At 34.7% G+C, this 25,214-nt stretch overlaps 1 protein-coding gene across 3 annotated transcripts in view; it reads right to left on the reverse strand.

Annotated features, from left to right (window-relative positions):
* The window catches only part of dscamb (Down syndrome cell adhesion molecule b), a 278,527-nt gene that overhangs the window by 95,978 nt on the left and 157,335 nt on the right, over nt 1–25,214 (reverse strand). For 2 of the 3 annotated variants that reach the window (XM_067364527.1, XM_067364526.1), the window contains exons 11-16: nt 22,061–22,240; nt 6,813–7,009; nt 4,606–4,702; nt 4,324–4,452; nt 1,217–1,384; nt 1,015–1,085 (exon numbers count right to left, since the gene is read on the reverse strand). In XM_067364527.1, coding sequence (XP_067220628.1) covers nt 1,015–1,085; nt 1,217–1,384; nt 4,324–4,452; nt 4,606–4,702; nt 6,813–7,009; nt 22,061–22,240 — 842 coding nt within the window. Of the gene's footprint in view, nt 1–1,014; nt 1,086–1,216; nt 1,385–4,323; nt 4,453–4,605; nt 4,703–6,812; nt 7,010–17,258; nt 17,376–22,060; nt 22,241–25,214 lie in introns of those variants that run through there. The other variant, XM_067364528.1, reaches the window with a different exon arrangement.

Consider the following 25,214-nt stretch of genomic DNA (forward strand, 5'->3'; position numbering starts at 1 on the left):
GGGGAAAAATACTTTCAAAAGCAATGCATTACAATATTGCGTTACCCCCTTAAAAAAGTAACTAATTGCGTTACTTGGTTACTTTTTATGAAAAGTAATGCGTTACATTACTTTTGCATTACTTTTTTCATCTGGGCTGGGCTTGCTTGTTTGTTTGTTTTTGAATAACAAAAAAGTTAGATTTTTGGCAAATGTAAAGGCCTTTTCACACCAAAAGCTGTTACTTTACTAGTTACTTGAATAAAGTAATCTGATTACATAACTCGCGTTACTTGTAAAGCGTTACCCCAACACTGGCTATGACCGCGTCCATATTCTCTTCTTTCACTTCCTCTTTTTTTCTGCTTACATAAAACCCACAATTGCCAAAGTGCAATTCATCTTGCTCTATTTGTGTACCACGAGCGCATACTGATGACGTTTTTTTCTTCTATACTAACTTGCGTCGTAGCTTACGATTCAATAGGTGTCATCATCATACAGTCTACATACATGTCTTACCCAAGTTTATTAGATCCATGTCGTACAGTGTGATTTGTAATGATCTTATAGGATTGCCTAAATCACGCAGGCTGTAGCAGGCATTAGGGTCTCCGTAAAAAACGAAACACAATACAAATTCAAAAAACTAAATTACTTTGGTAACACACAACCATACGTTTATCCACCTGAAATGTAGTCACACATCTAAAAGGATTGTTTAGAAAATGTTACAGCTAAAATAACTGTATTTTTTTAGTGAAGAACTTGTGTGTTTTAACAAAATATGACCTTTTAGATCTGCTGGTCTGATTTACTTCCATTGTAAATGTGTCATTGACATGTGTCAAAACGGTTTTCTCTGATAATCACCATTATGTCGCTGCTTTCAATAGAGCTTGAACACTAAATATTTCTCTGAAATGTACTATGATGCAGCCACTAGCCAGCACAAATTCTAATTTTGCACACTATTCATGCGGGATAGCATGCAGATTCATTTTCTGTCATGGGTGAGTAGTTCCTCAGTAGTACCTTCCACGTGACTTTGATGCTTTGGGATGAGATTGCTTCCAGCTGCACGTCTTGAGGAGCGCCATCAGGTGCTGGATTGATCACATGCAGGTCAGACAGAGAAAATAATGGACTGAGCCACTAGGTGGCGGCACAGATAACACAATGTACAACAGAAAAACTCACATAGGCTCACATCATGTTCAGTTGTAGGAATACTCACGGGCTTCATCTGTGGTGATGGTCAGCTCGTTGCTTGGTCGGCTTTCTCCGATCTGGTTTTTGGCAAACATGCGGATGTTGTAGGTGGAAGCGGGGTGGAGTTCAATGATGGTGGCCTGATTCAGCTGAGGGGAGACGTCTTTGGTCATCTGAGATGAGGCCCAGGAAGCTTCAAGGAGTGCAGAGAAATACAGAGTGTGTGATAATGCAGTAAACCACAAGAGGCCAGGGTACAGTCATTTCACCACAGCTTAAGACAATCAAAAAAATTATTCTGTTTATTCATAATGACAATCACAATTAGCAATTCTTCCATGTGTCTACTTCTTAAGTGATTAGTTCATTAGCCTAACTGTAGGCTATTTATAGTTGCCAAGCAACGTAATGATCAAAGATCATTCTATGAATGATTGGCACACAGAATTCAGCCAACGTTAATATTACTCATCCAGTCAAATTTAATAACTCAATCAATCCATTTTATTAAAGTCTGAGATGCTGATTGGTCAATATCACATTCTAGCAACACTTACTGCCCGGCCAAAAAAAAAGAAAAAAGTCTCTATTTTCTCTATTTAAATATGCAAATGCTTGAGTCTATGATTGGATCATTATTATCGATTCAGATGTCCTGATTCGATTTGATTCCGATTCTCGATTTCTGATTCAGAAATCTGCTTTCAGGTTTTTCAGGTACAGAAATTGAATCAAAGTAATCAAATGTAAAATATATAATCTTCACAATACAAATTAAATAAAGGTTAATCCTTATTAAAGCTACAAAAAGTGCTTGTTATGCTCATTATTCAGTGGAGAGCAGGGAGTGATTTTCTCTTTGTCTTTTGTAGTTTGATTAACATTAAAACAGACAGCAGCAGGAATATTAAGCTGCTGTCACTTTAAGACACTTTTAACGCACAGATCCAATATACTGATACACGTGCGTTCTTTATTTAATGCTTACTTTGGCCATAACCAACTGTTTACCTGGATACTCACAATTATGAGATACATTTGAGTGAATTTGTCCGTTTAGGTGCAAGGAGACATGAAAGAGAATTCATTTTATTATTTGCACGCTGTCTGAGAGGCGCAACTGTGAGCGCTTTGGATGTGTACGCACACAAAACTTTCACACTCTTAAAGTGACAGCATCCTAATAATCCTGCTGCTATCTGTGTCTTCAATGTTAACCAAACAACAAAGGAAAAAAAAAATCACTCAGTGCTCTTGAACTTTTAAAAGGATATGAAGATTATGCAGAGTTATTTATTTTGATTAGACTACTTCATTAAATTTCTTTGCCTGAAAACTGATGTTAGACCTGCCTTAAAAGCACTGTTTATTTAATTTGTATCTCTGTTGTATTATATTTATTTTGTACTATTCCTTGTAATTTGATTATTTGTTCTTATTTTATTACTGCCTGTTTACTTGTCTTTGAAAATGTAGGTTATTAAAAGTATATTAGTTAAGCTAGTAGTTTTAGTCATGGTTTTGAAAATTGGAATAGTGGATTGTGAATTTTCACTAGTACCTAAAATATTGGTGTCGTAAACGCCTGCTTTTGTTTCATGGCTGGTAAAAAATAGTTTTGGCCAGTAAATTTTCTTAAGTCACCGGCCATTGGCAGGTGTGGCAAAAAGTTAGTTTTAGGCCCTGGATATATACATGCATACATATTATATATATATATGTATACAGTTGCAAGACAAAGTATGTGAACCACTTGCAGAATCTGTGAAAATGTGAAAAAATATATTTTTGTTTAGTACTGTCCTGAGTAAGATATTTTACATAAAAGATATTTGCATTTAGTTCACAAGACAAAACAATAGCTGAATTTATTAAAATTACCCCATTCATAAGTGTGTGAAGCATTGATTCTCAATACTGTGTGTGGTTACCTGATGATCCACGACTGTTTGTGTGTTTTGTGATGGTTGTTCATAAGTCTCTTGTTTGTCCTGAGCAGTTAAACTGAGCTCTGTTCTTCAGAAAAATCCTCCAGATCCTGCAGATTCATCAGTTTTCAAGCATTTTTTGCATATTTGAACCATTTCCAGCAGTGACTGTATGATTTTGAGATCCATCTTTTCACACTGAGGACAAATGAGGGACTCAAACACAACTATTAAAAAAGGTTCAAACATTCACTGATGCTCCAGAAGGAAACACGATGCATTAAGAGTCGGGGGGTGAAAACTTTTGAATTCAAATATCAAGGTAAATTTTACTTAATTTTTCTGTCGGGAAACATGCAAGTATCTTCTGTTGGTTCCGAAGGGCAGTACTAAATGAAAAACAATGATATTTAAATATAATAAGAAAAACTTGAACATCATCTTCTTGTTCAAAAGTTTTCACCCCCGACTCTTAATGCATCGTGTTTCCTTCTGGAGCATCAGTGAATGTTTGAACCTTTTTTAATAGTTGAGTTTGAGTCCCTCATTTGTCCTCAGTGTGAAAAGATGAATCTCAAAATCATTCAGTCACTGCTGGAAAGGGTTCAAATATGCAAAAAATGCTTGAAAACTGAAGAATCTGAAGAACAGAGCTCAGTTTAACTGCTCAGGACAAACAAGAGACTCATGAACAACCATCACAAAACACAAAACCAGTCGTGGATCATCAGGAAACCACACACAGTACTGAGAATCAATGCTTCACATACTTATGAATGGGGTTATTTTAATAAATTCAGCATTTTTTTTGTCTTATGGATTATATGTAAACATCTTTTATGTAAGATATCTTACTCAGGACAGTACTAAATATAAAAAAAACATGCATTTTGTGTGATCTCTTATTTTGTTAAAATTTTTCACATTTTCACAGATTCTGCAAGTGGTTCACATACTTTTTCTTGCAAGTGTAATATATATATATATATATATATATATATATATATATATATATATATATATATATATATATATATAACTATTAGCCTTCAATCACATGTTAGAGATTAAATCTTCTAGCTGAATGTTTACTATGCTTAATAAAATAATACAATAAAAAATTGTGTTCTTAGCGTTTTCTTATGTAGTAACACGATGTACCTATCAACAGATCTTGCTTTTAAGACTACAAAAAATCTCTTACCAGATTTGTTTTTATAGTTGATGTCATATCCTGTAATAGGGCTGTTGCCATCAAAGCCCATTGTCCAGCGAAGTGCGATGGTTCGGTCCTTGACCTCTCTGATCTCAACCTCAGGAGGGTCAGGACGATCTTTGGAGAAATGTTGGAAGAGAGAAGGACAATAAATAACATGCTTGGATTGTCTTAAAAAAACTCTTTGATGATTTAGATAAATAATAGAATATTATTAAATATTAAAATTAAGTTCAAATGGAAACAACAACAACAAAGCAGAAACCTTACCTTGTACTATCAGCTGAATGATTCCTTTATCTTCACCGTAAGAGTTGATAGCAATGCAGGAGAAAAAGCCAGAATCTTCTCTGACAGTGTGTAAGATCTGTGAAGACACAAAATTTAGACTTTTGGTAAAAGGATAGGAGAGGTTTTGCTGTTTGATTTCACATTCCAGTCGTTCATGTTTCAAAATCATTTCATAGAGATCGGTGGGAGAGATATTCATGATTATGTCAGGTATGGTCTTTTGAATTATTACATTTGAAGGATTACAGTTATGCAGTGTACAAAAGCCTCCAGTGCACAGCCTTTCTGATCACTTTAGCATGATTTCTGAGTATAATATAATATTTTGTGCAATGTTAAATAAAACATTTACACAGATCTGCAAACATATGCAATAATACTTACTGGAACCGAAAAGTGCTCCTTTAAATGTCTGCAGAACCTCTTTATAATGCAAGGTAAATTTATCTTCTAGGGCCATTTCTTTTTTTATATAAGGTCCTCCTAAAGGACTGGTTAATTCATTTATTAATTATTGCGTGGTCTTCAAAATATATTACTAATTTGATATAATTAACCATCAGCACAGATGACTTTAAGGATTCTGATCTGATCATGATGAGATTTGGTTTTGTATCCAGGCCAAAAATATGAGTGTTTTTTTTTTTTACTCCTTTTTATGTAGTAAGGGCTTTCATTTTATTAAAACGTTTGCAGAATCATGGAGAAAACACAAAATTTGAATACTATGGTGGTCTGACCACTGTATGTTTTTCTACTTCAAAATTTTATCTTAAATTCAATGTGTTACTTGCCTTTTTTTTTTTTTATTATGTGAGAAATGTGAAAACTGTTTAAATTTTTTATTATTATTATTATTTTTATTTACTGCCTTAGCCAAAATATGCAGTATGTAACAGAGCATATTGTGCTAGGTACTCGATCCCATAATGCAATGCACCTGACACAACCTTCCACTTCTGGTAACATCAACCTGGATATAATATCACTTTTTTGACTCATTATTTGACTGGTAATCCCATACAGCAAAAAAAAAAAAAAAGAAGAAAAAAACAAATTATGGACAAAATATATTAGCATACATGTGACCTTGGACCACAAAACCAGTCATCTACTGATGTAAGGAGGATAGGTTTGTTAGGATCGGACAATATTTGGCCGAGATACAAAATATTGAGAAAATCCCCTTTAAAGATGTCCAAATGAAGTCCTTAGCAATGCATATCCAATCATGTTGCAACAGTGAAGCTCAATGAAATATATTTTTGAAATTCAAAATATATTTAGTTTCAGTCTTCATATACCAACATATATTTCAAAATGTATTTCAGGGGCAAGAAAAAAAAAGTCTCACAGTTGCCTACATGTAGGCTAAATATAACTGTGGGTGGAATAGCCTACTAGAGATTAAACTAGATTTATAATAATTTAATAATGTTTATTTTTTTAATATATTGTAATTAATTTTTGAAACATTGTAAAGTATGTTTCTTGCTGCTGTTTATTAAAATTAGTGTTAACGTTCATATGTGTTATGGACAAACGTGGCGTGTATTGTGTCAAACGTATTTTCTTGGATTGAAATACATGGAGAATTGAAATGCAAAAAATGGCCAAAAAATACATTGGTAGAAAATATATTTAAACATATTTAAGCAAATATATTTTTGTATATTTTGAATTATATTTAAAAAATATATATATATTTTGTCATATGGGATAATTTTAATATTAATAATAAAAACTCAAATAGATTATGCTGCAAACTTAAATTGATTATTGTTGCATACTGCATACTTCATATACTTTTAGTAGAAATAAATAAATAAATAATAATAATAATAATAAAAATATTATAAAGTATACATAATTTAAAGCGTAGCATGCAGTAAGTGGAAATTTCCAACACTGTGACATTTTCTTACCAGCCAATCGGTCACCGATGGATAAATTCATGTCTTGCTCTTAGTGAATATAGCGTGTAAATTAGAAGGAGAAATGAGCTGCAAGCGTAGTTCCATGTTGAAAATAAGGACAAATATTTTGTGAGTATTTGTGAAAACTCCAGATGTTTTCTGACAGGAAATGATGTCGTTCACTGACAGCGAGTCCAGGGCAAACCTGAATATGTCTTTTGGAAATGAGGCGTATGATTGCATTCTCAGTTTAGATGGATCTCTGCTCACCTGCAGGGTGGATATGACCTCATCGGCCACTTCCTTCACAGTAACCACATAGCGGCTCATGTCTGGGTTGATGATATGAGATTCCTTCTCCCAGCGAACCTTGATGGGCTTTTCACCGTGAGCAGTGCAGCTCATTTCAGTCATGTGACCCTGTTCCGCCCGTGTGGTGTTGGGGTAAGATGTGATCATAGCAGGAACTGAAGAGGAGGAGAAACAGAGCGACATTAGACATGAAAATATATGTGACATCAGCGACGACACTGTCATAGCACTTCCTCAGCTCACATGCTCAGCTCAGAAATATATATTCATCATAAAACTTTCACAATTATTGTAAATTGCACAAATCCTGTCAACAAATCCTGTTAAAACAATAAGGATTTCGCAATTCTCACTTCATTATAAATAAATACATTTTATTATCATAATGTGAAAATTATATACAGATTTTAAATTATTTAAAAGAAAGAAAAGTTAGGATGGAAAATGAAATATTTGCAAAGTCTACTTTATGTCTAAGTCACTTTATAGCAAACATGTGACATTAAGCATGCAAAATCCTTCTATCAGGCAAATAACAAACTGACAACTAAATCACATACATAATATATATATATATATATGAAGAGTTTGGTTCCAAAATGCGATACATTTTTTTTAAATTTCCGCCAAAATTATTCCGTATAAAATGATTTATGCTTCCATTAAAGCACAAAAGATGCTTTTTGAAACATATTAAAATGATTTTGGAATAACATGGATCATCATGTTTAACACAAACTTGTGGACTCTAAGACTGTTCCAAGTGATTAAAGCAAAAAGGGACATAACAAATACTATACTATAATATTCTCAAAGGCCTATAATGCCCTTTTCACAAGATGCAATATAAGTCTCTGTTGTCTCCAGAATGTGTCTGTGAAGTTTCAGCTCAAAATACCCAAAAAGCACACATTTGTGTGTGTCCCTTTAAATGCAAATGAGCTGCTGCTCCCGCCCCCTTTCCAGAAGAGGGCGGAGCTTTAACAGCTCAACAAAGCTGGAGAGTCTCACGCAGCCAAAATGAGGATTGTCAGTAACGGTGTTCAGCCTTACATTGTTCAAACCGGAGTCGACACTGATGGAGAGACTCAGGAAGAAGTTACAACTTTTAGACGTTTCTGAATGGTTAGTGGATAAATTGATGTAGTTGCTGTGGAGTTGATTCAACTCATCCACTAGCATGTGTCGTCATGTTCATCTTTTGTGTTGAATTGACCCTCGTTTGTGAAGCAGTCCGGCGCTCTACTACTCTACTACAACAACTCTTCCTCTTCTCTAAAGCAGATGTTGTTTATGATCAAACAGCAACATTACACACTAACTAAAGTTAAAAAAGTGAAATCATAATCAACCACCCCTTTAAATTCATGTATGTTGTTTATGTTCAATGTTAAACTGAAATTGTAATACAGTCCATATTTCAAAAATATTTATTTTTTAAATATGGACTGTATTAGAATAATGAAAAAATTATGATAATTACAAAAATATGTTGTGAACACTTGCTTATGTGTTTGGTCTGAAACGTGACTTGGACATGTTCTGAACACGCTTTGTGAAATTCACCCTAAATGGCCTTTTGAAAACTGGTCCTCTTTGAATAAATGATCAGCACATCTCATATGCAAAACAGAAGAACTTAAGCACAGGCAACTGACTGGCATTGTGAGGTTGTTGTGATACTGCACAAAGGTTATATTACATGGCCACCTGCTTCATCAACAACAAAACACGTTCATATCTGATATGGGTCACAGCAGAACAAATGACAAACATGAAGATCTGGATCACACACTCTTAAAATACATGCCCAGACCCGTAATAACCAACTAACTTTAGATTAGGGTCAAATTCTCACTATTAACTAATCATTAACTATGACTTTTGCCTCAATAAACTCCTAATTACTGCTTAATTAGTAAAGTAGTTATTAAGTTTAGGTATTGGGTGTGGGTTAAATATAGTCATACAGAAAAAGGCATGCTTTGAAAAATGCTTTGTAAGTATTAATAAACAGCCAATATCTTAGTAATATGCATGCAAATAGCAACTAGTTAATAGTGAGAATTGGACCCTAAACTAAAGTGTCTAAATTCAACATTTAAAGTCTTGCTACATTAAATTGACCATTAGCACTGCTCCAAGTGTCTGTCTTCAAATGTAGTTTTATTTTCAATCGGGCAGTGATCGGATCACCCCATATGAAGTAAATGAGCTGTTCACTGGTGAGGAGTTCCCACTGCAAGCACAGACATGAAAAGAGCTGCGAGACCATTCTCAGGCCCGTCTCACCGCCTCTGTCTGAAAGCTTGTTACCCTGGAGCAGTGTGAGGGATCTCTCTCTCTCTCTCTCTTCTGGCAGGCATGGCTATGATTAAAAGATGAGCACACTTCGATTATTCATATAGATCTTTTGCTTGTTTTGCTCAGCAATACAGTGAATAAAACTCACCAAATCCACCACCCAATGTAAGGTTTGTGCCATAGCTGCCTGGTGCGATAACAGTACTGGGATCTCATTTATAAAACTTTGCGCAGATTTCATCCTAAAAGTGTACGTACGCGCAAAAGCTAAATTCTGTGTATGCACAAAAATATTCAAAAATATTATAAAACCATGCGCACGCCAGAACCTGCGTACAAATCCCTTTATAAATCCCAGTCAGCGGAAGATTGTGCGTACGTGCATCTCCACCCTGTCTCCTCCCCGAAATCACCATATATGGAGCTTACCACGCCTAGTTTTATTATGCATAACCTCATCTGCATATCATTTCCATACATGTTCCCATCCACGTGACACCATAGTTAATGCAGTCAAAGGTACAAGACATTGGAAAATATTAGAAATGGACTATAAATGCCATTTGTGCAATACACAACATTGATCCAATATCCTCTTTATGTTTTAGAATAAATATATCAAAATATGCATAAAAACAAAATTGTATCAAATGCTTCAGACAAAGGTTTTAATATAGAGTTGATTCATTTATTTCCACTGGCCAAATAGTATTTTAATAGTTTTATACAATTCGAATCAAATTTATGCAGTTTTACTGATAAGGTGAACATATCTTTAAGGAAGTTTATAGGCTATTGTTAGTGGAAACAGATTTATTGCAGTGTAAATACAATTGTTTATCTTGGCACGTCACTGACAAAGTATTTTAAAAAAGGAAATGTGCAAATCTTACAGTTTTCCTCAAATTATATCCTTCAAATACAGTGGTAACTGTTTGCAGATCCTTCACACGACATCAACACCTCCTGCAGCTGCGGTTATACAGTAAGATATTATCATTGTAAATTCAAACTGGACAACGGACATTCGACCACCGAATCCAGCAGTGTCCTCCATATTATCGAAGTTAATTGTGCATCACTGATCATCATTCTCGCTAAAATATTTTGTCATAACATCTGCAGTGTAGTTTAAAGAGGAATTATTGTGCTCCTAGCGCTCCTCGCTGTCATTAAAATAGCGTCACAGGAAAAGTGATCGAAAGTAGCACATCTAAATTCATATCACTTTTGTTTAACCTGTTAACTGTCACCCCCACTTTTTTTTTTTAGACAAGAAAATGCACTATCCAAACTTAAATGGTTGTAATTCAAGAATACTTTGGAGTATAGACATAAGGCTGGTCTTGTTTTAAAGATGAAATTTGGCAGATTATTTTAGACGTGTAATAAGTTATGTAAGTGAAACAGAAAAAAAGTTATAGAAGTTTAAGTTTAAGTTTATGAAAATGTAAAATGTAAAAATATAATATTTTATATTTTATATAAAATATATATTTTACAAAACAAGTTTTACTCTAAAACTGCAAGGAAATCAAAGCCAAAAATCTGAACAAGTTGTGTTCCAAATTTCAGATTGATATCTCAAAAAATGAGCTTTCAGTAAGATTTAGTTTGGGCGCAGTACCACACTTTTTCACTAGATGACAACCAAGCTCCATTACTGACCATATAAAGGCGCCTCCATTTCCATATATGGTTTGAGTGATCTGAACCATATATTTCCATTATTTTCACACAATTTATGAAGTAGACATCCTATATAGAAGTAGTATGGGAAGTTTGGCAGAATTTGATATGAATTCAGCCTCTAATAAACATAAAAATAACATGTATGTGGGTTATAGATCACCGCCACAATCATAAATGTATTTTTTTTTCCTATTAAAAACATTTTCAGACCTTTTTTTCTCAAAAAATTGAATGGATGTTATCTTTTGAAATCTTGGCATGAAAACAAACATGTTTCAACCAATCTTTAATGATTTTTCATGTTCATCGCTATTTCAAAATAAAGGTCTGAACATGCCTTATGAGTATGAAAATATGCTTGTTGCAAATTGATAAATTACTGCTCCTCTGTAATTTATTTTGAAAACCAGTCACCAAATATGTAAACTACAGATTCTAAGCTTTCAAATGATATATAGTTTGTCAAGATTAGTTTAGGTTTAGTATAGAATATTACTGTTTTAAATATGTAATGGCTGTGGGCCCACCGGTGGGCCCGTGACAGTTAACAGGTTAAGTTCTCCGTAATGACTGCGTAATGTAATTTCAGTGCTTATTACCATTAGTTAAAGTTTAATATTAATGTAAATGTGTATATCAAAATGAAAACGTGAATTTCCATGCAAGTTTAAATCATTTTTTATTTATTTAAACTGTTATTGTGAACATGCACTGTATTTATGATTAGGACTCATAATGAGGATTTAAAGTGGTTTTCCTTCATCTGCCGTCAGTCCCTCAGCTCACCATCGGTAAAATGTTCGTACGCATGGGTCAGAGTTTGTGTGGAGGTGCGCAAATATTCCCGTCAAGTTTGTTTTTATAAATCACAACTTATGTATAGGAACTGGCGTATGCACTTTCAGGGCCTGTTTTGTGCGCACACAACGGTTATAAATGAGGCTCCTGGTGATTACCAGAATATTTTTTATGTTTCTGTAATGGTTAATCCACACCAGTGTGTGTAAGCGCTTTAGTGTTTCTAATGCTAAAATAGGATTATTGTTGGGATTTAATGTATTCAAAGATAGATCGCACAAAAATGTCATCAAAAGGGAACAACTAGAAACTATTTGGAAGTCACTAACAACAGAGACTGTGGGAAAGTACATAAAAACTATGCCAGCAAGAATGCAAACTGTTACCAAGGCCAAAGGAGGGAATTCAAAATAAAAATTAAATATATATATCTGAAGAGTTTGGTTCCAAAACGCTATAAATCCATTTTTATTAATTTGAGTATAAATTTGTTTTCTTTACCAAGAAAGCAGCAAGATGAAAACCACTATTTTCTGTTTCAAACTTTCACATAGCATCTTTTGGTTATAAAAACATTAAACATTCAAATCTAGATTTTGATTTTAAAAGGTTTATTATAAAAACAGATTATTTTTCCCCAAAATGCAATTAATCCATCAAAATAAAAGTGAAAATACACAACAAAATAAGTTGATTCACACATATATGACAGCCTCTGAACTTGTCAATACTGATCTTATATACAGAAATTTGACTAAAAATACAGTCGCCGCTCCCAAAATGAAATCAACAAGCCATCTTGTTAATGTTATAAATTCATTATGTCTGTTTGTCATTACTGATTAAAGAGTATCTGGCGCCACCTCACGGTTAAAATAAACACATTTGCCGAGTACATGGTATTAAAAACGGCTTTTAAAAACTGTTCATGGTTCAGTTTTGGGGAGCGTGACAGAAGTTTGATGCTGTCGTGGAACAAGCAACAGCTTGACCGAGTGCTTCATCTTCTCAATCTCCTCACGTGAATGATTACATTTCCATGACTCGTGTTTCTTCCCCACCGCAGAAACCACCACAGGTTCATCAATGCCATCAAAGTTATTCATTTTTCTGTTTTTGTTGATCACAAAGTACAAAGTAGATAAGGAAAACTAGTAAGCCGGGTGTATTTAGAGCGCCGCCATTACCTGTTTACAGTGTGTGGAGTGGAGCGCTGTGATTGGTTGAGCGGAAATATCGCATTCTGCAGAGAAAGGAGACTGGCGTTTGTCGTGTTTTGGAAAGAAAGGGAGAAAACATGACAGAATAACACAACTCAGTTTTGCATCGCCCTAATTTGAGTAAAACTGAAAAATTTGTCATCTAAGTTTTATAATTATCCTTTCTTTCATGTTATAAGTTAAACAGATGTTATATTAAACTTAGTCTTGTCAACATTTTGGAAATTGTTTTTGTGTTCATTGAGATATTGTTTAAAATGTTTCTTTTCAAAGGGGGTGTACTCATTTACGCTGAGCACTGTATATCTGATGCCCCATGAAATGTAATAAGTACTCATACTGTGATTTTGGACATATGGCCCACCCCAAACATTAGCTGTCCAAGGACAGACAGACACACATGCAGTCTCTCGGGCTCTGAGAGGCACGTGCTGCTGGGGTTCAGTGCGGTGTGAAGTGGCGGAAGTTGACATGATGGAGAGTGTCAGAGTCAGGCCTGTGAATGTTTAACTCTCATCTCTTATTCACTCACAAGCTCAGCGTAACAGCACCATACGAGAGAACTGATTTATTTTGCATGACAACTATGAAAGTTAAGTACGACACATTAAAAAATGAAAATATCCCTCCGCCTTGTCTAAATGTTATTGCTCTTTAGCCGAGGGTGCTTTTCTCTGAAGATCTGATGTGATTCTGATACCTGCACTGAGGCAAGAAATTTTTGTATTTTACCTACAGACAGCCTTTTCCCCATTCACTTCTCTACAGAAATTTTAAATAATTGCTCAATAGAGAGATATAAGACTTGAAACAAACCAACCAGCTCCAAGATGAATTACAACATTTGATTAAAAAAAGAAAAAAGAAAAGATAAAGAAAAGCCACGAAGCGGCACACATGACATGCGGGGAAAACATTTGTATATCATGGCCACGAATTATCAATTCACTCCCACAACTTACTAATAAATCAGCATGTTTTACTAGCTGGTCTCATTTTAAGTAAATCGTGCACAGAATATAATAATTTGTTCCCTCGTTTTACTAAATAGTGCACGTGATATAATAAATAATAAGTTGTGGGAAATTAATTCTAATCAACTAAAACAAGGGAATCATGGCCACATATATATTTTTGCAACTTTTTATTTTTGTAACATATATCTGCAACTTAATGGGACTGGTCTGTCACTGCTGAGTTCTGTTTCCATGGTAACACTGCCTTTTATCCCGATTGGTGGGTCTCTCTTTAGGATTATGGGTAGTGTAGTCTTTCATCAGGAATTCCACTATTAAACATGTTTTTTAAAATATTTGTAATAAAATATAAATTTTAAAGGTGCCATCGAACATTTTTTTACATGATGTAATATAAGTCTAAGGTGTCTCCTGAATGTGTCTGTGAAGTTTCAGCTCAAAATACCCCATAGATTTTTTTTGTATTCATTTTTTTAAATGCTACACTGTTGGAGAGATTTATAAAGAATGAAGTTTTGTTTATGAATTATACAGACTGCAAGTGTTTAAAAATGAAAACTTGTCTCCGTGAATACAGTAAGAAACGATGGTGACTTTAACCACATTTAACAGCACATTAGCAACATGCTAATGAAACATTTAGAAAGACAATTTACAAATATCACTAAAATATGTCAGTTATTATTGCTCCATCTGCCATTTTTCGCTGTTGTTCTTGCTTGCTTACCTAGTCTGATGATTCAGCTGTGCACAGATCCAGACGTTAATACTGGCTGCCCTTGTGTAATGCCTTGAACATGAGCTGGCATATGCAAATATTGGGGTCGTACATATTAATGATCCCGACTGTTACGTAACAGTCGGTGTTATGTTGAGATTCACCTGTTCTTCGGAGGTCTTTTAATCAAATGAGATTTATATAAGAAGGAGGAAACAATGGAGTTTGAGACTCACTGTATGTCATTTCCATGTACTGAACTTTTGTTATTCAACTATGCCAAGGTAAATTACATTTTTAATTCTAGGGCACCTTTAATTAAATGAAGTGTGCTTCTACTAAAGCATGTATAAAGTTTATATATTATTTCTCTATAGAGAAAATTAACAGCATATTTGCTTAAGGACTCTGACTGCCTTTTTTCACCAGTGCATTTCCTATGACGTGGCAGAAGACATTGATACTGAATGCAATATAAAAATAAATAAATAAATAAACTTATCACAATATGGCGAGTCCTCAGTTCTTAGAAATTCTCCTTAGTACACCTCCAAAAGAGTGTGTATAATCTCATTTAAAGTCTTGCAGTCAGCAGCCGAGGGGCTTCAGGCAAGAGGGGCTCTAAATGGTATTCCCATAACAGCTTAGTTGATGTATATTTTTAATATCCAGCAATATTACAGGCTCCTGTAATAAAGAGAGAGGGGGGAGCGCTGATGGCAGCTATAACTGCACATCAAACAGAATCTCCCTTTATTCATTTCAGCAGCCATAGAACAGCACCTAACTGTTATTAAACAAACCTGGGAAAGCCACAGGGAGCACAGAGGAGAGTCTGATATTCACAACATGTGTGTGTAGATGTTATCTTTTCACAAACAACAATTTTTTTTCATAGCCATTCTGTTTTGAAAACGTAGCATAATATCTTCAAAAAAGTTTCTTCAAAATTATAAATGTTTTGTAAAATTGTAAAAAGCTACACCTTTAAGGTAACAGGGTTGACAGTTACTCAAGGTGTTTGCATAGAATTTAATGCCCATTTTTATAAACATTTCCCTGACTAGTGACAGACTAGTTGTCCAGTGCGGGTTTTCTGGGAATGCTATTGTGATTCCTGAAGATTTGCGGGTGTGATTTCGGTTAGTTCTGTAAATAACTGAATTTTGTGTAAACAATAACTGTATTAAGGATTTAAATACAGGACTGACAACTGCATTCTGCTGCTGTGTGAACACGGCCTAACTCTTACTAGGTATTGTGGAGTTCCCCTTATGTCGACAAATTCTGTGTTTCAGTAGTTTAATGCTGTGATATACTGAATTACGGGGTAATTATCATAGTAATGGGCTTGATGCATTCCTGTACTTAAAACAGTAGAACATGGTGTTATTCAGAAGTTATTCAGCCAACAGAGTGATTTTCAGCTGTAGGTTTATTAGGCTGCTGTCACTTTAAGAGCTGCACACATCCAACACACTGTTACACACGTGTTTTCTTTCTCAACTGTTCACGTAACCGACTATGTTTCACAAAGATACTTGGCTATACGGGCATTTTTAAAAAATTGTGTGAATCTGTCCGTTCCAGTGCAAGAAGACATGAAAGAGATCTCGATTTAATAGACTATGTGCACGGTGTCTGGAAATGCAAATGGAAATGTAATTATGGTGGTGGAAAAAATATGAGATGGGAGAAAATAAACTTTTGCGCTCCAACGAGAAACTTTGTGCTTGCTCACAAAAAACATTTGCGTTCCCCTAAGGAACTTTGTGTTCACTTTTCAAACAACTTTTGCGAGAAACAACACAAAACACATTTAGGTCTACTCAGGAAACTAAGGAATTTTAGGATAGATAGGAGGGTCCTAGCCATTGTTTATAGATCGATGATTGAAAGTATTTTAACATATAATATTCTATCATGGTATGGTAATTTACCCAGAAGCTACAGTGATCTATCACGCCACATTAAAGAGCGCCAAAACAGTATTTATTGCTTGAATTTCTTAATGTAATGGACAGAATTTGAAATATGAGACTTTGTTTCATATCAAAAGCAATACAAAGCTTTAAGCCTATTGCGATTTATTGGATGGGAGACGCACTATGTACTGTTTATTCATCAACTAAAAACAGCATATACCAAAAGATTAACTGGGATTTACGAATCGATATTGGTCATAAAAATGAGAATATATTAAAATCGCTGTCACTGCGGGGTGTGGCGTTGAACATGAAAAGTTATGCAGTCTAATCTGTTCTTCAAAATAAATGCATAAGCCTATATCGTCCTGTAGGTTCATAATTAAAAATTTAAATGTGAACAAAAATAAAAGCAATGAAATATGTTATTATAATTAGAATATGAAAATTAAAATGACGGGTAATAATAGACAATGTTTAACGCAACCTCTGGTGTGGGCATACATATATACTGTGTCATTTATACTGTGTCTTATTGTATTGGTATTGTCTGTTAGGAAGTATTTTCTATGCCAGTGTCAAAGATGAAATTTGTACAGACAAAGTTAACTAGACGAACTAAACATAAGCGAGAACGCAAAATATAAATTTTCCTCCCATCTCATATTTTTTTCTACCACAATAATTACGTTTCCATTTGTGCTCTCCTTTATCCAAAGTGACATGCATTGTATTAATGCATAAATATACAATATACATTTTATCAATTTTTTCCATCACCATGTCCCTTTAGGTGCTCTGTATAATGCTGATATTTCTACAAACATCTGCTTTTCAACAGCCTTTAAAAATATCTGGTAACAGGGTTGAAATTTTAAGCTCCTTCCCTAATGACAAACATAACACAACATGAGATAAAGAGATAATACAGATGAGATATTGATTGTAGAGGAAAAGAAGAGCACAGAAATTGCTTGCCTATGATTTTTAAAATTAAAATGTGCATATTAATACTAGACAGAGAAGCTGACAACACATAACATCTTTTTAATGAAGGAGAAATAAAAACATACTTAAAATAAAAAGAATGATAAGATAAGAACATTTCTGTAGTTGGAGTCACACACACACACACACACGTTCATGATGGACACAAAGGGCATACATTTAGCATACGACAAAATACAGGGTGTGTGTCTATTAAAACCTGGGCTGAAAATGTTGTTCAGCAACTGTCTTCTGAGAAAAGCTTTACATTTAAACAAGAAAGTAATCAAGGGAAGTATGGAAGTAATATTTCTCCCCACACACACACACACACACACACACACACACACACACACACACACACACACACACACACAAAAGATGAGTCAGACCGTGGCGCATGTGTAGCTTTTAACGGTCTTTATTGTCAGTTCAATGAAGCATATAAGTGGAGTTTAAAGACGTGCGCGGGTTAAAAAGCATGAAAGATGAGCGTCTGATGCTGATGCAGAGACTCATTATAGTGGCAGTCAATGACCTCTGGGCCAAAAATTGTAAATATTTATATTTTTGTACAGTGCATAAATCTGTAATAATGACAAAACTGGAATCACAGATCATTGAGATTCTTTTAATGCAAGTGAGCCTTAAAATATTCCTGGCAATTCGGACCAGCATTTACGGCTGGGTGTGTATTAACTATGATAACTCCATTTGTGTTTTCCACTTTGATGGCCATGTTGAATATGATTATGTGTATGGCATGTCATGCCGTATGAATACAGAGGCTGTAGCAGCCACTCTGGGTGTATATAATCCATTTCAGCCCTCATTTTATCACCAGTACAGGGGCACCCTGGGAAACTAGGCCACCTCGTCATGTTGCCATGCCTGAGTGGGCCATCTACCCCCTTCACACACACACACACACACACACACACACACACACACACACACACACACACACACACACACACACACACACACACACACACCCTTCTCTGTGCAGGCCAATGGAATGAGGTATATTCTGTGCTGGGGAGGGGTAGCGCGAGTGTGTGTGTGTGTGTGTGTGTGTGTGTGTGTGTGTGGTTGGTGGAGTGCAGCAGGCTGCCATGCTGAAGCAATTCCCCCTTTTTCTTGCACAATTGGTCACAGTCTGAGCATGTGCTCTCTGATACTGAAGACGAGGGAGCGCCACCAGACCCACACAACGAGAAGATGACAATATAAAGCAAAAACCACTCTCTATCAAGCCATGACTGTAATTGAACATATATTCTCTCCACTTACACACACACACACATAAAACCTGCATAAATACTGACTATTTACTCTCTCTCTCTCTCTCTCTCTATATATATATATATATATATGTATATACATACATACATATACACACATACACATATATACACAGTCTATGTGTCTATATATATATATATATATACATATATATATATATATACACACACACAGCCCAAAATTTATTCAGACACCTTGAACATTTCATTCATTATTACAGTTTATTCACTATAGTTTAAAAAAAATGGTAATAAAATATGACAAGATCTCAGAGTGTCAGAAAACATTCATCTTATGTCAGATAACACTTAAGCACAACATGGTCAGGTCAAAGTATTTCAATCATTTTTGGTTCCAAATTTTTATCAATTTTAATGGTAGTCCACTGTATAAAGAATTTCTGGGTATAATATGTCACAGTTTACTTTATTTTGCTATCCTCACTTATAGGGCTGAGTATTGACACAATTTTCATGATTCGATTCGATTACTATTCACATGCTTTTGATTCGATTCGATTTGATATCGATTATTTTGGATGTAGTATTTCAGTTACCATACATGGCAACATTTCTAGAGGAAAAAAAAAATCTCTCAACTAATGCTGTAAACTACACATGTAAGTCAGTTGGTACTACTTTACTATAAAATTGAACGTTAAATTAACTTATTTATATACAAACACTTAAATTACACTCAATGTTGTTTATTATAAATAAAGTTTAGAATTAAATAATAATTTCTTAATTTTTTTTTAATATAAACATTTAAATCGCTGCTGTCAAAACTGATTTATTCAAACATGCATTAAATATTTAAGAACATCAAAATTTATAATGAATATGTAGCGGTGCATAGCTATTTTTATCAGAATGCTACATATTCTGCTCATTCATCAACTGAAAACAGACTAGACTAATCGATTCTTGGGATTTAAGAATTGATATCGGTTCGTAAAAATGAGAATCGATTAAAATCGAGAAATCAATATTTTTTACCCAGCCCTACTCACTTACATAAATGAACTATAGTGTCCTCCACCCACTAGTAAATATATATCAAAAATATAAAAAATGTCTGAATAATTTTTGGCTTGACTGTATATATATATATATACCTTATTGCTTTTATAATACAGTTACCACACAATACAAATATTAAAGCCAAAACAATGTGTCAATGCAACTTTCATGAAGTAAACTGTCACTAAAAGCCTTCCTTCTGCCGGAATAAATAGCCCCTGACCGAGAACATCAACAGAAGTTACATTATTACGCCATTAGATGGCAACAAAGACTGTCTTTATGAGTGAGTTAGTCAGCACATTGAAAAGACTGAATTGTTGTGAACATGGAACAAAACGCAACTGACAAATGCTTTGACTAGCGCTGTCAGTCATGGGAAAACTCCTTAACTGTTAAAAGGACAGGATAATACATCAAATATTTAAACAGATTTTTTATTATGAACATAGAAGGAAAATACTAAATCTGAACGGAGGTAATAAACTCGCTCTCTTGATCTCTTTCTCACAATACTCTTCTACATAATACAGTAAGCTTCAATGAACAATATCAACTGAGAACAAACAGTTTATGTTGCTAAGAGTGTTTGCTAAGGGTGTTGTGTAGTGATACACAGAACCGTTGGGTGAAGCGGTCATAGCCGTGTTTTATCGTGAATAAAACAGCTATTGTCCAATCAAGGACAGGAACTAACCATTTAATAAATATAATTAATCTACAGTAAATAGTCTGTATTTATGCTGATTTTATGTACTGTTTTATGTACCCACATCAGACATTTTTATCTAAAGCAACGTACAAATGGGGAAAATTACAAGCAATTTGTCTTAAGAGCAGCAAAATTCATAGCACAGGATGCCAAGCTAGAATATTATACTACAGATCACAATTGAAAAATAGAAAAGATAAAGATAAAGCAAGACTTTAAAAAATATATATGATTATATACTATTTTTATATTATATACTATTTTAGAATATTAAATTTATTTATTATTTTTTTATTTACGTTAATTGACATTAATTGTGTGATGAAAATCTTGACATCAACTCTAGCTCTCATCTGCATTTATAAGAGTTCATGAGAGAAGCAGCAGCAGTTTCTAAGAGTGGCTGAACCACTGAGTTGACTGTTGCAATTTTTGCTTACGTAAATATATCTTTAAGAATGATAGAAAAAAATAAAGATTCATCAGCATAAATACATGGATACTATTTCCACTATGACCATTTATACTGCCATTGAAATTCTGGGCAATTTAAACTTAAATATTGTGTAAAATAAGTGTTCATTACATTCATCAATGCTGGTCATTTGGATATGGGACAAGTATGGATGCTGGTTTGCTGGTCCACCAGCTAGACCAGCACTATACCAGCTGTTTTCAGCATAAACCATCCTGGAATTCATTCTGGTTTACACTGGATTCTTTAGTAGGGTTAATTCAATCAATTGTTTTATAAATTACTTAATTCTACTGGTCATCCTGCTCTTTAAATATCAGAGTCAGCAAGCAAACCATATAGATGACTACTCAGAATACTATTTTCAAGCACATTTTGACAATTCCACCTGCAAAATAATACTACATTTTAAAGGTGCAGACAAATAAAATGTCTCAATTCTGGCGTTCCCCAAGGCTTTGTCCTGGGCTGCTCACACTTTGATGCAAACCTTAAAACGCAAAAGTTGTATGGGATACTTTTATGGTGCTTTTTTTGTCATTGTGGGAAGCTCAACAGCCCCTGTCCCAAACCATCTTCACGGCATGGAAATATGCAGCATAAACATTCTTTCTAATGTCTATTAATTTTCATATTTTCAGTAGTTAAGTTGCTGATCTAAATGGGTGGTGATGTTTAGACAAAAAGGAATGTGACGTAACGCGAATACGAGTGGCACTGCTCCGTTGGTTTGGTCTTCTCCTCATGCCAGAGTGGGCATAAATGTTGTGTAGTGGGTTTAATGGAGGGGATGTAAGTCTTTGCCTGCTCAAAAAACAAACAGTTCACCAAGGAGCACAATACCGTACACACAGCAGTCAACAGGGCAGAAGACCCTCAGGCTCAGACACGCACACACACATACTCCATAGACAGAGTGGCACAAACCACAAAAATTACACAAACCAAACATTTAGATGCAATACATATGTCTATTAATAGCTTACATCACATTCACCATTCATTATTTCATTCACACACACATTTGAACACACACATACACTCAACATGCTGCACTTGACAGGGTCTTACTTTTAACGGTGAGGTACATGCTCTTGCTGATATCGGCTCCCACGTCATTGCTGACCTTGCACAGATAAAATCCAGCATCTTCCTCCAGGACGTGTTTTATGAGCAGAGAGCCCTTCTCCAGGAGCTGTATACGTGAGCCTGAATTCAAGGCGATGGGCTGGAACTGAGGTACGCCAGCACCTACGCCAGAAAACACAGAAGGAGCCATGTAAGATCTATATACACTCTATATTTAGAATTGTAGTATATCATTTTTATATATTTAGAATATTATAATAAATGTTTGATCTATATCATTTTTTAAAATGCCAATTTTATTTCATATTAGCATAAGAAAAATGACTGCTTCATGAGACTGCTATATGTTTTACTGTAATCTGATAATCCATCACCTATTTCAAGACCAATATGAATCCTAGTTATGCTGTGTGTTTACATTTCTTTATTGGATTTAAAGATCTCTAAGGGGAATTGTTTCATATCTGGTGTGTCATGTCTGGATTAGGATTAGAGGATACTGTGGGATTCAATAATATGAAATAAATCATAATACCACATGAGCAACTTAATCTGCCAAAGCTACGGCCTGTCTGGGCAACAAAACAAAATAATCTGTCAACACGTGTAGAAAAAAAAAGGTACACACTTTCATTATATACCCTTTTTAACATCTCTAAATGTTGTAAATATAATATGGAAAAATACATGCCTTCTTGACATTTCTTTTTTCTTTTTTTTTTCATCAAGTAAAAGGCCATTTAGTACACTGTTAACATTTTTAGTACTGTAATTCCACAGTTGGACTTCTCTTGTATCTAACTGCACTCTCAAATTATTACTGTAAACAAACAATATCATGCTGTATTTCTACAGTGTATATGTACTATGAAGGTACCCAGCATGCAGTGTGGCATGAATAGATTATCCTGTGGAGTTTCTTGATTCTTGTTGGTTGATGCTGAACTTATTTTTGGTTCACTTTTAGCAGTTTGTGTTGATTATTTCGTAATGTTCAGATTTGATCTATTTTATTATTATTATTTGTTAAGTGTCACCATTGTAGTGTTTTGTATGTCGAGTATGGATATCTGTCACACCTTTCAAAGATAAATCTCAGCAGCTGCTTCTCTATTGTGAAATTTCCATCTACGAATAATTATGAATTTGAAATAAGATACTGGTAAATCTTTACGCTGAAATAATGTTAATAATAGTATAGTTTGACTAACTTAAAATCAGCCATTTCGCTATTTTTTTATTCTAGCTTGTCATTGTTTTAGCAGATGTGTTCATTTGTCATAGTTTTGACTTGGCTAGATCACAAATTTGAATATGAATATACAAGGTCCAAGATCCCAAGCAAAATGAACAACGATCACCATTATGGTGACTTCCAAACAAATTAAGCATATAGCATTAGTTCAGTATTATCAGCAGCTTTTCACACTGCTCAGGAGCTAATTAAATGCCGAATTCAGCGGGTGAGACCACTATCAATTGTGCAATCTGGAATTTAGTGAATTGACATGGATTTCACTTCATGTTAAAGTCTTGAACAAACACACTAATTCGCCGCATTGATTATAAGCTGCTCGATTTGGAAGTGACCTGAAACATGTTCAGATGAGATCTGCACTCGTCACACATAGGGAAAGGATATCAAGAAGGAGATAAAGAATCCACGGCACAGCTGGCTGTATTTCACCCTCCATAAATCTCAAAATTTTCACAAATCAAAGCTAAGTTTCCTTTTTAAACTTTCAGTGCTTCCCATATTTTGTGGATGGGAAAACATAGATTGCGAAACCTGATGTGATTAAATTTCAAAAGGCTATAATTTCATGTATGCGCCGCATGTTTCAAAGTTAAATGTGCCGCTGTTTTGCATCAGACGCAGCGCTCAGACTGCTTTTAGGTGCTTCACAATCAGTGTATTTTATAGTGCATGTTTATGCTAAATGATTGCTTATGCTGATATGACTAATGCTATTCAATATTGACAAAAGTTTACTTTATGGTATTGTAAATTATTGTAAATGGTTGTACAACATATATTATTATCTACCTCATCTAAACTTGAATGAGCAGCCGCAATAGTAAGTATACACATTTCAAAATAAGAGTCCGAGTGTATTTAGGTTTTGTTCATAACTAAGTCACTAAAAATGTATACTCCCTCTGGTTATTATTTGGTAACTGTGACGAGCAGGGCGGGCGAGAGCCGTGAGGGAACGGCGCGAGGCCTCGAGTCTCTCACGGAGGAGCTCCGGAGGCATAAAAGGAGGAGCGACGTCAGTGAAGGACGAGAGAGGACCAGGCCTGGACTTTATTTTATGTTTTATTATGTTTGTGTGGCCGGCAGACGTCCGCGAGGGTCTGCCGGCATTACTTTCATTTTGTTCTTTGTTTATTTTATATTTAAGTTTTGTTGAATGTTCGCCGGTTCCCGCCTCCTTCTTCCCATATTTACGAACTGTGTTACAGTAACACAATTTTATTTAATTTGATTCAGATTCAATTAATTTATATTAATTAAATTTCTCATTAATTCGAAGTTAATTCAACCATTTTTTGTGCTGTGGGTAGAAGGATTTTCCATACAGCTACAAGTATTTCAAATCTGCGGGAAGCACTGTTTTGATGAATGCTATTCAGTATTATCAGCAGCTTTTTCGCATTGCTCAGGAGCTGATTACCCTCCTCCATCCCCAGCTCCTCCTTCATCCAGTCAGGACTTAGCCTTCTGATATTTCTTTTGATCAAACTCATTTCTTCAATGATGTTACATTAATTATTGTCATTAAGAAAATTAATGATATTGCAATACTTGGTTCTGTTCTGTTTACCCTAAGAGGGGTTATCGCTGCTCTTCTTACAGTGGCATCATGGTTAAAGACAACTTCATAATGTGAACTGACAGTAAAACAAGAGCAGCAAATTACTGTGATATTAGCATCATTTTGCTGTTGATTAACAGTCATTCGTAAGAAAATAACCCAGCATGCATTAATTTCACTGTATATTTCTGACAACAGTAAATTATTGTAAAATAATACTCTTTAAACCTGTAAATTCCTGGCAATTGTATAATTCTAAAAGCATCCGTCTTCAGGTCGTAGTGCATGTGTCTTTCTGATGTGAAATCTTTAATGAG

Source organism: Chanodichthys erythropterus, chromosome 17 (genome assembly GCF_024489055.1).
Source record: "Chanodichthys erythropterus isolate Z2021 chromosome 17, ASM2448905v1, whole genome shotgun sequence".
NCBI lineage: Eukaryota > Metazoa > Chordata > Actinopteri > Cypriniformes > Xenocyprididae > Chanodichthys > Chanodichthys erythropterus.